The 15,870-nt window shown below is 51.0% G+C and overlaps 1 protein-coding gene across 1 annotated transcript in view; it reads right to left on the bottom strand.

The window, feature by feature from the left end:
- Positions 1–15,870, bottom strand: part of ATRN (attractin) — a 136,406-nt gene that overhangs the window by 70,703 nt on the left and 49,833 nt on the right. Inside the window, exons 13-23 of the mRNA XM_066572920.1 lie at positions 15,641–15,839; positions 14,600–14,775; positions 14,193–14,412; positions 13,812–13,997; positions 12,157–12,390; positions 11,908–12,045; positions 11,735–11,828; positions 10,866–10,918; positions 8,005–8,099; positions 3,509–3,587; positions 2,137–2,294 (exon numbers count right to left, since the gene is read on the bottom strand). Of these exons, the coding sequence (XP_066429017.1) occupies positions 2,137–2,294; positions 3,509–3,587; positions 8,005–8,099; positions 10,866–10,918; positions 11,735–11,828; positions 11,908–12,045; positions 12,157–12,390; positions 13,812–13,997; positions 14,193–14,412; positions 14,600–14,775; positions 15,641–15,839 (1,632 nt within the window). The remainder of the gene's footprint in view (positions 1–2,136; positions 2,295–3,508; positions 3,588–8,004; positions 8,100–10,865; positions 10,919–11,734; positions 11,829–11,907; positions 12,046–12,156; positions 12,391–13,811; positions 13,998–14,192; positions 14,413–14,599; positions 14,776–15,640; positions 15,840–15,870) is intronic.

Here is a 15,870-nt window from a genome sequence, read left to right as displayed (position 1 = left end):
TACCCTGGTATTGCAGGCATAGCTACCACTTCAAAGCGAACTTGAGTTGCAATACTAAGCTTGGGCACTGCAGTGCTAACAGAGCTGTCTGTATCCTGTAGAAATCAGTCAGGTTCATGGGAGCACCAGCCCAGAGAACAGCTCATTGGTAGGGGTCCCTGGAGATAGACATCCCCCACCCCCACCCCCTCCAGCCGCCAATCCACTGTTAATGACTTCTACTGAGGATAGGCTTATCGATATAGTTTATAAATTGGACAACCCCCCTAAGTACAGATAATATAGATTTGTTATATATTATAGAATATGTTCTAGATCTTTATAACTCAGACTTAATGTCCGACGTGTCCTGCTTTATAAGGTGTAGTATGAAAAGGGTTATGCTTCGTTCTACTTCTGACATTAGTCTGCAATGTCTGTGGATCCCTGGTGGCTCGGTGGACGGACCTGCAGGACTATTCCTAGGCCGTTAGGATGGTTCTGTGGCATCTGTTCTCCATGGCATCTATGGGGTTGTATACACTCTATGCTTGAGTTACTATAGGCTGGCCAGGTGACGGGATCCCTGTAGGATGTACTAAGTCCTGCGGGTCCGGCGTCGGGACATCAGGCTCCCTTGACACGATGCTTTGTGTGCCGCCGGTTTGGCAGTATGCTAGGGACTGAGATCTGTGAAGAGACAGCAGGTGATGATGAGGTTTCCTCTGCAGCCAGCGGGCACCGTGTTAATATAATGGTGGTTAGTAGAATACTCAAGAGGTTATGCCGTGACGCAGAAACCCCTCTGAGTGCAGGGCCCGGGGCAGTCAGATGATCGCCCTCAGTCTCACACTCCGCACCCCAGCAAACACATTTTGCCAGGGAATGTCATGGCTGACCTGAAATCTCCCTGCAGCCCCAGGTCTGTTAATAGCTGCCCTGTAACAGGTCCAACCAGGACGGGAGCTGCTCTTACAGAGCGCCAATCTGTTCCAAGGCATCCTGAGTGGGCGACCCCAATGTATGACGTTGCCGTGCCATAATATGGCATATGAAGATGTGATGCCGCCTTGGCACAACCCCTTGACGCTAAATACTTTTGTCTGTTAGACTTTGATCCTATCTGATTTCACAGAGACTTCGCCCATTAGCCGTGGTGACATGGGCGGCACACAGGCAATATCGGAAGAAAGGTTGGCGCTAAGAAGAGGTTTTAAAAATACACTACATATACGTGCGGCAGTCTGGTTCTTGTCCTGGCTTGACAAAGGCTGTGTGTGGCCAAAACATTGTCTTTTACCATGTGGCAGAGTAAAAGCTACCTTGTAAATGGACTCTTCAATGCCGTGGACTACGCTTGATGCAGCCCCCCCCCCTCCCCCACAGACAGCGGCAGCCCCCCTCCCCCACAGACAGCCGCAGCCCCCCACACCGGCAGCCGCAGCCCCCCTCCCCCACAGACAGCGGCAGCCCCCCTCCCCCACAGACAGCGGCAGCCCCCCACACCGGCAGCCCCCCTCCCCCACAGACAGCGGCAGCCCCCCTCCCCCACAGGCAGCCCCCCTCCCCCACAGACAGCCCCCCTCCCCCACAGACAGCGGCAGCCCCCCCCCCCCCCCCACAGACAGCGGCAGCCCCCCCCCCCCCCCCCCACAGACAGCCCCCCCACACAGACAGCGGCAGCCCCCCCCCTCCCTTCACAGTGCTGTAACACAAACAGCCCCCTCACATCCTCCACAGCCCAGAACTATGACTCTCTGGCAAGAAGCGAGGATCAAGCAGACAATGAGCGCCCGCTCCCAGGTCACTTCCTGTCTAGAAGCTCGGATGCCGATTCCTTTTCCGGCAGACGGCACATATTTATCTGTAACTGGATGCATCTCAGCAGAACGAATCCCTGATAAACGGAAAGCGTCACGTTCTGCGCAAGCGTCAAAAACTGTTCCAGACAGATGTAGATAAAACTTGCTAAAACTTTTCATCATCCTATGACCACAGCCTTCTGATGCGCGACAGGCGGCTGCTCTCCCCTACGTAAGCACGGGAGCGGAGCCAATTACCTCCTGTACCCCTCCTACCCCCCCACCACCACAATCGGCATCATCCGCCCACCAGAGGACCTGTAACATGAAGGCACAGACAGCGCAGGACACACACCTGTATCTTTATGGGCCAGGTGAAGTTACTGACGTAGACGAAGAAGGTGATGTTGGGGTTGTTGTGGAAGTCAAACTTCTCGTTGGAGAAGGTGTCCTTGCATTCCTTGATATTCGTCCTGGAGATGATGGGGATCTCCTCTCCGGCCTGGGTGCCAGCTGGAAGGAAGGTGCCACAGAAGGGATTACATTAGACAAGAGGACTACAAGTCCCAGCATGCTGATAGATGTAGTTGTGCAGAGAGCGGAATCCAAGACGTCTGCAGCTTTCTAATATACATTGGTTTGGCTTCCTTGCCCTTTTCAAGATCTTTACTTGCTGTCAATCAGTAGAAACTCATTTATATTAAAAAAAAACACACTGACAAGTCTGTAAATCTCTCTTTCTCGGCCCATTTAATAAACCCCATCCTAGCAGGGAAAGACATCCACATGTGGGCTGAACGGGGGGCAAGTTGGTGGCTGGGGAGACACTGACAGCGACCCTTGAGACAAATCGCAGCAGCCATACTTACTGGTATACAAAACCCAAGGGCAGGTGTGGAACCACAACCCTCAGCAAGCCGATGGGCAGATTGCTCTAGGGAGGAGCCTCCAGAGGTGCATAATACTGATGACCAACCATTCACATATCTACCACATAGTGGGAGGGGGCTGCTGGTATACCTGCACACCAATACGGCATACAAAGGGGGCCAGCCCCACCCAAACATGTAATGCACCATGCAGGCTTACAGACCAATGATCAGGCCACATACGAGTCAGTCCAGAGGGCTACCAGGCAAATCAAGGTGAGCCACACTGGACCAACACCCCGGGCTCCCCTAGCATGTAAAGCCAGACCGCTCACTGCAAAGTAACCATAATGAGAAATAGGAGCTATTAGTTAATATTTTGGCCCAACTCCGGAGGCCCGCAGCCCATATCCAGGGTTTTCAATCTCTTTGCATCACCATCATTACAAACAGGCTTCCATATTTTGGTCGAAATATTAACGAATACCTTGTATTATCAGTATTTAAGTTTGGGACTAGGATATGCCCAGAAACCCCTTTAAACATGTATGCAGAGAGCTCCCTCTAGTGGTAGAATTTATCAGATACCTATGGCTGTGTAAATTAAACAGGCAATTAGGACCTCTGACTAAATAGGATATAATATCCCAAGCTGGAGCTGCCCTTTAAGGCACAGGCTACCAAGTGTCAAGAAACGGCTCGGTCACAAACACACACGATCCTTCCCTGCTGTGTGCAATGATCATATACTAGAGGGGAGGCTGGTAAGACACGCTGAACGGTGACCCGCTCCAAAGAGGACGGGCTAGGATGCTACAGGCAGCCGCAGGGCATCATAGTGGGGGCAGTCCACGTTACCTGCGAAGCTCGGGGCCCACGTGATGTTCAGGTTGAAGTTCTTGGATGCGTTGATGAACATGTCCAGGTCTCTGTTTTGCTGCAAGGCAAAAAAGAAAAGGGATTAATAGGAACACAGAAGTGGCGGCAGTCCCAAAGGTCGCCGACAGTCCCAAAGGTCGCCGGCAGTCCCAAAGGTCGCCGGCAGTCCCAAAGGTCGCCGGCAGTCCCAAAGGTCACCGGCAGTCCCAAAGGTCACCGGCAGTCCCAAAGGTCACCGGCAGTCCCGCTGCACGAGAGTCTGAATACCCAGGACGTGGAGCTGAAGAACAGCTCTGGGGGGAATCGTGTCCAGTCAGCGGTCGGTGGAGCCAAGCCAGTGCTGGGGACAAGAGCAGACGGAGGTCATCGGACCACGGGGACGCGCAGCGGGGGGCAGCACAGTAAGCACAACAACTGCAGCCGGCAGACCACGGCTCCGTCTTATACACCGTATAGCGGTATTATGTCAGCCGTCTCCAACGTCATGATATACTTTGCGTTGCGATTCACTGCCATTTTCAAGAGTGTTGCTTGCTGTTAATGAATGGCAACATTCTTGTTCACAAGTGAGGCAGAAAGCCTGCGCAGAAGTAAAGCCGCTCGGCGTTGGCTGGTTTGGCATGGGTATGTAACAGGGGGAGTTGGCACTGCAGAAGTCATGCCACTTCCATGCATAGTAAATAGTCGGCTTTGTCCGGCTGCAACTGTGGCAGCATGTAAGGGGTTAAGGTCCTCTTACACGGGACGACCCGTCATGCACTGTTGTCCGGCAGGCCGTCCCAGCGATGGTCATTACTGGGTTGACTAGAGGTGTAGCGGGCCGGGGATCGTTCTGGCTCATCCACCTCCATTCACAGTAGACAGGAAGTGGTTCGGTTTTATGAATGCAGAAATGGAATGACGAACGGGAAGCGAATGAATTCCCATTCACCGTTCAGTCGGGACATTTACACTAACTGATAATGGTGGAGAATCGGAATGATCTCATGGCCCCGAATACCCCGAACTACAGATCTCAGGACTCTGCGCACGGACTACATCTCACACCGTTACAGCCGCGCGATTTCAGCTCCTGCTGTAGATTTACATCACACATTTCACCCCATTCAATGAAGCAAAATCCATGCTAAAATCTACGTTACCCCTGAAGATTTTAGGGTGGATTGGCCTTGCATGCGTGAGGGGTCCTTGGGGTGTGTTCACACGGCGGACTCTGCACCCCACTGACTTCACCCTTATTTTGCAGCATCCTGGATTTCTACAAACTCCATGCAGATGTTGTACTTGGTCAGATCTGGACCCGAGCCCCCAGCACGGCAGGGCAGCAGTGCTAACCACTGAGCCACCATGCTTCTTTGGGGGAAGTGTTATACACCAGTTTTAGGGGTGTTGGTGAAGTTCCAGTTCAGTTCAAACTAATCCAGACTAAACCGAACCTTTGGTTGAAGTTCAGCGGACCAGACGGACTGTAAGTGCGCCCAGCGCTGGCATGCGCCTCCTCTTTTGTGGATATTTTCCATATTCCTTAAAGCTCATCTCTACAGTTTGAGCATGTGTGTTCCTATAAGGAGGCGAGGGTATGGATTTTAGGGTTCACTGTTATTGTGTAAGTGTCCCTATCAGGTGCCCGCGGTTGTTCCCATCTACTGGTAATAAAGGGGTTTGGCCATTTTATGGAGTCTCAGACAGGTAAGACCCCGTTCATTATCTTGCCTCGGTTTCCATGCAGACCCTTCTTGTCGTTTTCATATGGCAGAACCGGATACAGATTTTTAAAATGGACAGCAGATATCAGAAGCAACGCCACCAGTCTGACTAGTACTATATGGCGGATTCACGTGAGGATTCAGTCCAGTCAAGGGGCAAAAACCTAGTGGAACTTCCAATGTGAATGTGTTACCATAAGGGGGCTCTCCCAGGAATCATCTTCACCCCCAACAAGCTGGTAAAGGAGTCTGGCAGCTCCTATGAGCCCCATTAACCAGACTTGTGGACTTCTAGGAGCTGGGATGTGGCACTTAGACTACACCCCGCGCCATTCACCATTGAGTGCTGACAAGCCGCCACTGAAAACACCCGGAGGACTACCTGGATGCACCCATAGGAGAGGACCGGTCTGCCAGATGGGCGCAGCCGGGAGTGGCGGAGGGCGCCCCATCGCTGGACTCAGCGTTTCAAGTCTTAGAAGCCCGATGTATAAGACGCTTCCCCGTAACCTGGATCCCTCCGGCGTCCGTGCGTCTTCACCAGTTCTCTTTGGCGCAGACAATAGCAGGTATTTTTGCCTCGGATTCGGTTGTGGAAAATTAGCAAACAGGAAAAAAAGCAGAGCTAACAATAAATAGGCAGCGGCAAAGAAAAGAGGATTTATAGGAAAACTGAGTTAAAGTTCACAAGAAGAAGTCAATCGAGCGGCTTCATCCGTCCTCAGAAGACCTGCAGCTATAAAAGGGAGCAGCAGGCGGCCACTGCAGGACAGATGTGGTATTACAGGGGGTGAACTAAGAGGCATAACTAGAAGCTCTCCAGCTGCATTGTAAAATCTGTAAGTGGTTCCTGCCAGCTACCTACCATTTACTAGGCTCTAGTGTAGCAGACACTTTCGGTGCTGCCTAAAACGCCTTTACACCAAGTCTCCTCCACTCCAGCTAATACATGGAGTCCCACGCAGAGGCGCCCTCTACTGGGTCTAATGCACTACCAGGACAATATAGTAGAAGTCTTTGAAACATTATTGAAAAGCTCTATAAAGTAAAAACTCCCGTTTTCTGCCTGCAGCTCCCAAACCCCTCTATGCACTCTGCACTGACTGTTCGCCGTCCTCCTCTGCGCCGCATCACCCCAGTCTCCTCCCCCCTCTGGCAGCTGTGGATATAGTACCTAAGTAAGGCTATGTTCACCTCTGTATTCACAGACTCATTTTACCTGCTCCGTTATCGGCACAAGAAAGGGAATTCCTGAATAGCAAACGTGGATGTCATTGTGAGGGACCCGAATGGATCCCATGCCAGATCTTTGATGAAACCTGCTAACACACGGTAACATTGCCTAAATTCCCTGGTCACTCTCCTTCCCCTGATAGCTGTGACTATCGTCCACAGTTACTTCCCTAGTCAGTGTTTTTACCCCTCTGGCAGCCATAAATAGAGCCCTCAATCTCTTCCCCCTCTGGCAGCTGTAAATACATTCTCACAGTATGTTTTCAGCTAGTCAGTTCCCAGGAAGTTTGCTTTCCCCTCTGGCAGTTGTAAACACAGCTCCCAGCAAGTCCCATAGTCAGTCTCCTCCGCCCTCTGGCAGCTGTAAATACAGCTCCCAGCAAGTCCCATGGTTAGTCTCCTCTCCCCTCTGGCAGTTGTAAATACTGCTCCCTGCAAGTCCCATAGTCAGTCTTCTCCCCCTTCTGGCATTTGTAAATCTAGTCCCCTGTAAAAATTTGTGCAAACAAACTAAAATGTGCGATAGTCCTTCCGTATAAACGCACGGCCGTCGGGCACTACTGGTTACTTTTCGTTTGCTGCTCATTTCCATCCAGCATAATAATTATCTCCCTTCTCTCTGCATCTAGACGCTCCCCGCTCAGAACGTCATACTCAGCGGGGATCTGCCTGTCTAAACGCTCTGCACGAGCAACTAGCGGGGACGTCCCCCGCTCATGCAGATGGTGCAGAGGACAGCGGTCCCGTGTAGATGTACCATTAGTGTCCCCGGACCAGCTGCACCAACCGCAATGCCCATTCAGGTTCAGTCAAACCAAACAGCTGGTTGCAGATTAAGGGAAAACCTTAAGATTGTCCAAACCGAGTTGACTTGTTCCGCGATGGCAGCGTGAACCTAGATGACACGTTCTGCGCACGGTGACTGCGGTCTGCTGATCTTCCCAGCATTCACAGAGTGCAAGAACACGGCCGCGGTGGCTGCTGCATTCATCACCCACATTAAAGTGCTCTACGGGAATGTACTGTATGACGTGGGCGCTAGCAAGCACAATGGGGGCCATGCCAATTAGAGGGGGCAGAAGACGCCCGCCTCTTGCATCTGTGCCCTTAGGTCGATGCTTTTTCTGTTAGTCACTTACAGCTGGTTTGCACTGATCACCGGGTCACTTCTTAACATGGAAGACATTACCCCGAGTGTCCATGCACACTGGTTATGGAGCCCTACAGGGACACTAGCTGACAGTGTGCGGCCACAAGATACATGTATGCTGCTAGCGCCACTTATGAGAACCCACCGAGTCATCACTGAGTAACTTGGTTCTACAGGCAATACAGGATCTGCTAAACTGCGCAAAACAATCAGCAAATCCCGCCAATACAAAGCAGGTCTGTCCTCTATGCTTCTTCATCCCCATCTGGTAATATGAACTTCCATTAGACATTCAGGAGGCGATACAGAAGAGCCGCACTGACTAGACATGCAGAACTACAGTAAGGAGAATGTGTGCAAGAGCGCCACACGGGGGCGACACTCACCTCTTCAGGAGTGGCCACAAAGTTGATGGCGGTGTAGTACTTGTCGTCCTCCTGGGACAAGCTGAAGGTGAACTGGTAGTCAATCAGCAAGGTGTCTGCGTGAGGGACAGAGACAAGTATGAGAGCTGACAGTCCCCTCCCGGCACGACCCGCAGGACGTACAGAGATACGAGCCGCCACATCTGTGCAGAGAGTCCCACCGTCTACAGTTCAGATTCTGATATCTAAAATAAAACATTTCTAGCTGCCCTAGGAGTCGTCCTCGTATCCTCAATGTGCGCAGTGCCCTCTATCGGCCTGCAGGTGTCACTAGCTGCAGCATAAAAACAAAGGCGATCCCCTTGAAGGACGTTCGTGTACATTGTAAGCTGCGAGCGTCGCCCCCATTACAGCTACAGTCACCACGTTTACTAACATTCAGAACTATGTGACTAGCTGAAGGCAATATAACAAGGGGCTTCTCCAGATTTACCGCAAACTGCCACTTATACTGACCTCAGCGGTCTCAGCATTATCCCCCCCCTTCATGTGAAGCTTCTTGAGTGGTCAGTAGAGACCCCCTTACTGCCATGACCTGCTGTAACTGTGATGTACGTCCAGGCGGCAGCTGCTGCTACCTTCCTGAGGGCTCTCACCCCGGTCCTCAGACACAATGGCCTCCAGATCACAGATCTTCTTGGGTCTGGGTGCTGCAGCCGCCTTCTTCACATCCCAGCAAAGAGTTTTTTAAGGGGTTCAAGTCAGCAGACTGATGAGCGCTCCAGACTCTTCTATGACTTCTGGCGCCTTGGTGGACGCTGAGGGATGCTTGGGATGGTTGTCCTGTTGGAAGGTCCAATGATGCCTGAGCTTCAGAAGGCATGAGGTTTCACTTGGCATTTGCTGATACTTGATTGAATCCATCTTGTCCTCCACACACTGCAAGTTTTCAGCATCACTGAGCCACCGCCATGTTTCACCGAGCCCCTCCTTTTCTCCTTAGGGAGAGCAACTAAAAACTAAGTGAGCAGACTCAAATGGCCATGCACGCTCCTCTGGGTAATATGCAAATAAGGGAGATGAAATAGATCTATTCCATCTCCCTTATTCACCGAGCCCCTGTCATGATCTACGGTAGGCTGGGGTTCTTCGCTTCATTCATCCTCTAGACAGACCGCTGATCTGAAGGCCCCAAAGGTTCCGGTTTTGTTTCCTGGCTCCCCATATCAGAATCCCAAGACGTCTGTGGTTATTTCTCTGGTTTTGAGCATATTTGGAGCTTGTAGTTCTGAGTCCATAGAGGTTACAGCATGAAGGCCTTCAGCATTTAGTATGTGGCTTACAGTGTCAGTGCTGCGGCCACCACATCTTCTGCAGGCCTCTTGTAGTCACTGGTGGGTATTTGACCACCTACCTCCTTAGGAACCTGGTGGTAGCCGGGAATCGCTTCCTTTCTGCCACATCCAGGTAGTTAGCGCTCCTTTAGCATTAAACTGGTGAACTGTGCTTCACACTACCTCTGGGGACATTCGGGACCTTGGCTACCTTTTAGTTTCCTTGTTTGAAGGATGATCTTGTAACTATTTGCAGCCTCGCTTCTCTTTAACATGAGCACCATTAATGCTTGGGTAACTACTGGGCGGTACAAGTGCCAGCGGCAGCTGCCAACATAGGGGTACCCCTAGCTAGATTTCTAACAAGTAATGAACCGTCAGCCAACAAAGCCCCTCGCCGGTCCCGGTGTTTGAGGTTTTCTCAAGCTCACCATGTTGTAACTAATCAAGGGCTTCATTAGTCCCATCGCCCGATCTGCAAGTGTGCGCTCTTAGTCCGCTATTACACGGCACTATAGGCCGCCACCAGCGCTCATGGTTTGCCAGGCGGCCCTGTAAGCACAGAAGCCGCTCAGCAAGTAGTGCAAATAACAAGCTGTAACAGTGCTAATTGCCCAGCAGCACCAGTGCTTATAGCGCCACCGGGCAATTGTTAGGAAAACATGTCTGCCACTAGCGCTGGTCTAGTACTCATGGGCTGCTATTACACGGGTGCTACTGCGCACATCCGCCTGACAACTGCCGGGCAATTAGTACTATGACCTGGGCGATAACAGCACTCCACTAATAGTCTAACGAGGGGGTCTAATCAGGGGGCTGAATAGTTCCCAGACTGCAGTAGTCAGTAAAAGGGGCATATTGAGGCGAGTCCGGAGAAACCGCCTGTTAGATCACTTGTGTTCAGCCAGTTACATTGTTCTTGTTTGATTGTTTCTTGCAAATAGCTGAAAAGTTTTTGAATTTGGCAAATAAACCTAATTTGCAGCGGAAGGGGGGGGGGGGGAATAATTTGGATTGCAGCTGTACCCCTTTTATTTACTAAATAGCCCCCCTCCCTGGCAATAGACTATCCCCAAGACCATACAGCATCCCTCACCAATGAGGTATACTGTGCCCCCAGATCACACAGAACAGCCCTGCTATCCACTGGATCACCGGACCATACAGAATATCCCTCCTATGATGTATGCTGGATTGTATAGAATATGCCATCTGTGCACTATATAGGACCACACAGAATATCCCTCCTATGATGTATGCTGGATTGTATAGAATATGCCATCTATGCACTATATAGGGCCACACAGAATATCCCTCCTATGAAGTATGCTGGATTGTATAGAATATGCCATACATGCACTATATAGGGCCACACAGAATATCCCTCCTATGATGTATGCTGGATTGTATAGAATATGCCATACATGCACTATATAGGGCCACACAGAATATCCCTCCTATGAAGTGTACCGGACCTCCCAGAACCCCGTATCATACAGAATAGCCCTGTGTAGTGGACCCCCATGGACCACAACATGTTGCACTCACAATAACAGGTTCCTTTCAGTGGGTTCCCTTGATATCGATTTTCGACTTCGCACCTAAAGATGAAGATAAAAACATTGTAACATTTGTTTCTAATCTCCTCCCATGCTATTCTGTGCATAGGGCAGCACATACAGGTCTATATGGGACGGGCGCAGCTGTGTGGCCGAGACAGCCGCAACGTAGTGACGCCCATTGCAGAGCAAATTTATCCAGAACTGACAGTGGCACTTAAACAGTTAACTGCTGGGATCGGAGATCTTTGATTCCGGCAGCTGAGATCTATCAAGAGAGCCTATAGCCACCATGTATACAGCAAGTTCCTGAGGCCACTATATATACAGCAACAGCCGACACCCACCGTATATGTACAGCAGACAACCAGAGGGGGTATATAGCGCCCCCCTGAAACTTAAACATTTTGCACAGTTGTTCTGCAGGTTCTAAACATCACTGAAGACAGAAACTGCAGACTGAGGCTGAACAAGAGGTAAGTCAGTGAGGCCAGACTGAGTGTTCGGGTTCCCTCTGGTCTCTCTATATTTGTTGGGGTCCTTAAATAACTGTTAAGAAGTTGGAGAGATGAGAGATCAGGACTGAAGACTAAGCAGTCAGTGCAGCCGGACGGATCTCCTATGAGACTCAGTCTGCAGTTTAACATACACAGTGATATGTAGAAGCTGCAGAAGAGAAATGGATACAAAAATGTGTAATTAACCCCTATTGCAAAAACAACTGTCAGGCTGAAATGCATGCGAGTGAGTGAAGAAAAGCTGCCCCAAAGTATCTACAGCCTTTAAGTAGCACAAGTTGTGCAATGCGGCTGTGAAGCCAGTGTCAGGATAGCGAACGGTATAAATCCCGGGACTTACAGCTGGCACTCTTCTCCTTTAATGCCCTTGGTGGTACAGAAGCACTTGCCCGTGTTGGTGTTGCACATCGATGCGTGGCCGTTACACTTGCAGGCTGTTGATAAACATGACATATTAGACCAGGGCAGTCGGATGGACAGCGGTAATGTGACGGCTTATAAAGGGATACATACGCTGGCAGGATCCCCCGTTGGTGGGATCCCCGTAGTAGCCGGAGATGCAGGTGTCGCAGTTCTTGCCGGTGGTCAGGTCTTGACACTTCTCACAGATACTTTCATTGATGCATTTGCTGTGTCCGTTACACTGGCAGGCTGCAAACAACAAGCAGAGACCACGTCACCCAGCGAGAGGGCACAACGAGGGGCTGTCAGCAGTCTAGGGAAGGGGGAGGATATTTGGGGGTACAAGTAGGGGTATTGTACCTGGGCAATTGATGAACGACCAGTTATAGTGGTTGTCGGCAAGGCACAGGCTGGGATCCAGGACCGGCTCAGAGATTGCCTTTGCAATTGCTGAGGCATTCGGCAGTTTCATTGGTCCCCGGTACGAAGCCTCCATACACTGCCCCTTCCCCGTGTTACTGGGGTCTGTACACCAGCCGCATCCAGGCTGCTCCAGACACTGGGCGCACGTACGATATCCAGAGCAGTTCTCAGCTGCAGGGGTCAGGAAGAGTCGAAACTTAGAGATTACTCATGAACATGCAAATCACAGCGAAGGCGGAAAAAAGGGAAAATAAAGCTCCACCCTCGTACTGACGCTCATGCAGAAGCAGCGCACAATACGGGATATCCAGACTGCGGCTTCAGCAGGAGAAAGTGCAGGAAGAGACACCGCTACAAACTGCAATACCATGATACTGCATGGCAGGAGAGTGCAGGAAGAGACACCGCTACAAACTGCAATACCCTGATACTGCATGGCAGGAGAGAGTGCAGGAAGAGACACCGCTACAAACTGCAATACCCTGATACTGCATGGCAGGAGAGCGTGCATGAAGAGACACCACTACAAACTGCAATACCCTGATACTGCATGGCAGGAGAGCGTGCAGGAAGAGACACCACTACAAACTGCAATACCCTGATACTGCATGGCAAGAGAGCGTGCAGGAAGAGACACCACTACAAACTGCAATACCATGATACTGCATGGCAGGAGAGAGTGCAGGAAGAGACACCGCTACAAACTGCAATACCCTGATACTGCATGGCAGGAGAGAGTGCAGGAAGAGACACCGCTACAAACTGCAATACCATGATACTGCATGGCAGGAGAGAGTGCAGGAAGAGACACCGCTACAGACTGCAATACCCTGATACTGCATGGCAGGAGAGCGTGCATGAAGAGACACCGCTACAAACTGCAATACCATGATACTGCATGGCAGGAGAGGGTGCAGGAAGAGACCACTACAAACTGCAATACCATGATACTGCATGGCAGGAGAGCGTGCAGGAAGAGACACCGTTATAAACTGCAATACCCTGATACTGCATGGCAGGAGAGAGTGCAGGAAGAGACAGCACTACAAACTGCAATACCCTGATACTGCATGGCAGGAGAGGGTGCAGGAAGAGACCACTACAAACTGCAATACCATGATACTGCATGGCAGGAGAGGGTGCAGGAAGAGACCACTACAAACTGCAATACCATGATACTGCATGGCAGGAGAGCGTGCAGGAAGAGACACCGTTATAAACTGCAATACCCTGATACTGCATGGCAGGAGAGAGTGCAGGAAGAGACACCGCTACAAACTGCAATACCATGATACTGCATGGCAGGAGAGGGTGCAGGAAGAGACCACTACAAACTGCAATACCCTGATCCTGCACTCTCTCCTGCCATGCAAGAAGAGACACCGCTATAAACTGCAATACCCTGATACTGCATGACAGGAGAGCATGCAGGAAGAGACACCACTACAAACTGCAATACCCTGATACTGCATGACAGGAGAGAGTGCAGGAAGAGACACCGCTACAAACTGCAATACCATGATACTGCATGCCAACAAATTAAAAGTAAATGCAGTAATAAAAACAGAAAGAAAAAAAAAAGGCAAACGTACGTGGACAGTTGCTCATGGTATACCACTCCATACACTGCCCATGTGGGAAGGAAGCCACATAGGCGTTGGAGTCCACACACTGCTTCATGTTACTGCACCACATACACTCAGAGCTGGCGCTGGTACAGTCCGAACACTGCGCCCGGGAGGCACACGGGGTGCGGCACTGCTTGGCGCTGTGATTGGCTGGAAGCAGAAAACAGATAATGTCGTCAGTGTTTAACAATACATAGTCAACTGTGCCGGCACCAATCATGGTAAGCCCGCCCTGCCGGCACCAATCATGGTAAGCCCGCCCTGCCGGCACCAATCATGGTAAGCCCGCCCTGCCGGCACCAATCATGGTAAGCCCGCCCTGCCGGCACCAAAGTAACGCCTCACCTGGTCTCTCACAGACGCTGCCATTAATCTGGTGGATACAGGTTGCCGCCTTTAAGCCCACCGTGGAAGGTTCAGCCAAGTAGCCACAGAATCCGGCATCGCTGGGCTCTCCGGCCTGCCACTGCAGCGTGGTGTTCGTGAAGGGCGACATGTCTTCCCAGCACCAGTAAGAAATGTTGATCTTGCGGAGGCCAACCCAAGGCGTGAGCTCACTTTTTGTCTGTAAGAAAACAGGTTTATAGAGGTTGAAGACTTTTAGCAACTTCCTAATATGATGAGTTCAGGGTCTTCACCATCTCTGCTTGCCGTCAGTGAAAGAACACGTTCAAGGAGAGCGGTGACACTGGTGAATTATAGAAAGACTATGTTAAAGAATGTCTCACCATAGGATTAGGCTGTGACGTTACCTGCATGTTCTGCAGCTGCTTCACCACAAACTCCACCTTCTTGGGGGTGGTGAGCGAGGCGAGCACCGCGTTCTGGCTGCGACACGCCAGCTTGGAGTTGTCATAGTTCTCCTTGGTGTTGGTGATCTTCAGGCAGGAGCTCTCCACCAGCTGCCAGTGGGCACCACAGATGTTTTCTGGAGAACATTTAGGCATCATGAGGCCGCGCCAGTTATTACAATACAATGAAATGAACAGAGTCATCCGGTTTATACAAACCCTTCCCAAAACGCATGCGCCCTTAGACAAAGCCCTCTGGAGAGGGAACCACAGTTTACCCATCCTTCAAGCAAGAGCTCATTATAAAACAAAGGGGCAGAAGGGCGCAGCGGAGCGCCACACCACCCTGGTTAGGACCATCCTTCACTTGGCCTACAGCCCTAAAAGAGATGCAAAGCGATGACCCAATGCCCCTATATAAGGTATAGGAGTCTGCACACTATTCAGCCAGCACCCAAACCCGAGCAGATGGGTCACAGCGCCTCTAACCCATCATGTGAACCCACTTGAGTCAATGGTCACCAGTCATTCATCAGATGTGCCCGGTACTGCACCCCCCTACTAGCGATCACTGGGTGCCCCATTAGTTATACCAGCTTCTATCACACACAGATGGTCTATTCTCATGCCACATTACACACCCCCACTGTACCTGTAAAGGGTTAAAGGGGACCTGACCAAAAAAAAAAAAAGATTTAACTAGATCCCGTAATGTACATGATCAACCATTGATAAGGATCTTATATCATTTTTCCGCTCACACTTGCAGATACGGATTATGTATTCCGCAAACGGAGGTAAAAGCCCAGCATGCTTTATGCTGCCAATGGATTCCAATGGTCGCGGGAAAGGCAAACAATGTGGGGGGGGGGAATGTACTGCGAGCCGCCGCGATCATACATAATCCAGAATATTCAGGTAAGCGGGGCCGCCGGTCAGGCTCCCAGCCAGTATCAGGCCCGCCGGTGTGGCGCCGGCCTCGGGCTCCGGTCTGTATATTACCTGGCAGGCCGATACACTCCTGGTTCCGCGGCTCCCACTGGCAGTTCTGGTCCATGGCGCAGCTCTTGCAGCTCGTCTTCTTGTTGCAGTAAAACCCATAGTTGCTCTTCGAACATTGCTCATATAATGTGACGGCTCCCTGAAAACGGATCACAGACTGAGTATGTAGCATGTGTGACCGTGGGGAGAGGAGGGGAACCTCTTGTAGTCACTGACCTGGCTGCAGTTCA

This window comes from Eleutherodactylus coqui, chromosome 7, assembly GCF_035609145.1.
Source record: "Eleutherodactylus coqui strain aEleCoq1 chromosome 7, aEleCoq1.hap1, whole genome shotgun sequence".
NCBI lineage: Eukaryota > Metazoa > Chordata > Amphibia > Anura > Eleutherodactylidae > Eleutherodactylus > Eleutherodactylus coqui.
This window is presented reverse-complemented; position numbering and strand designations above follow the sequence as displayed.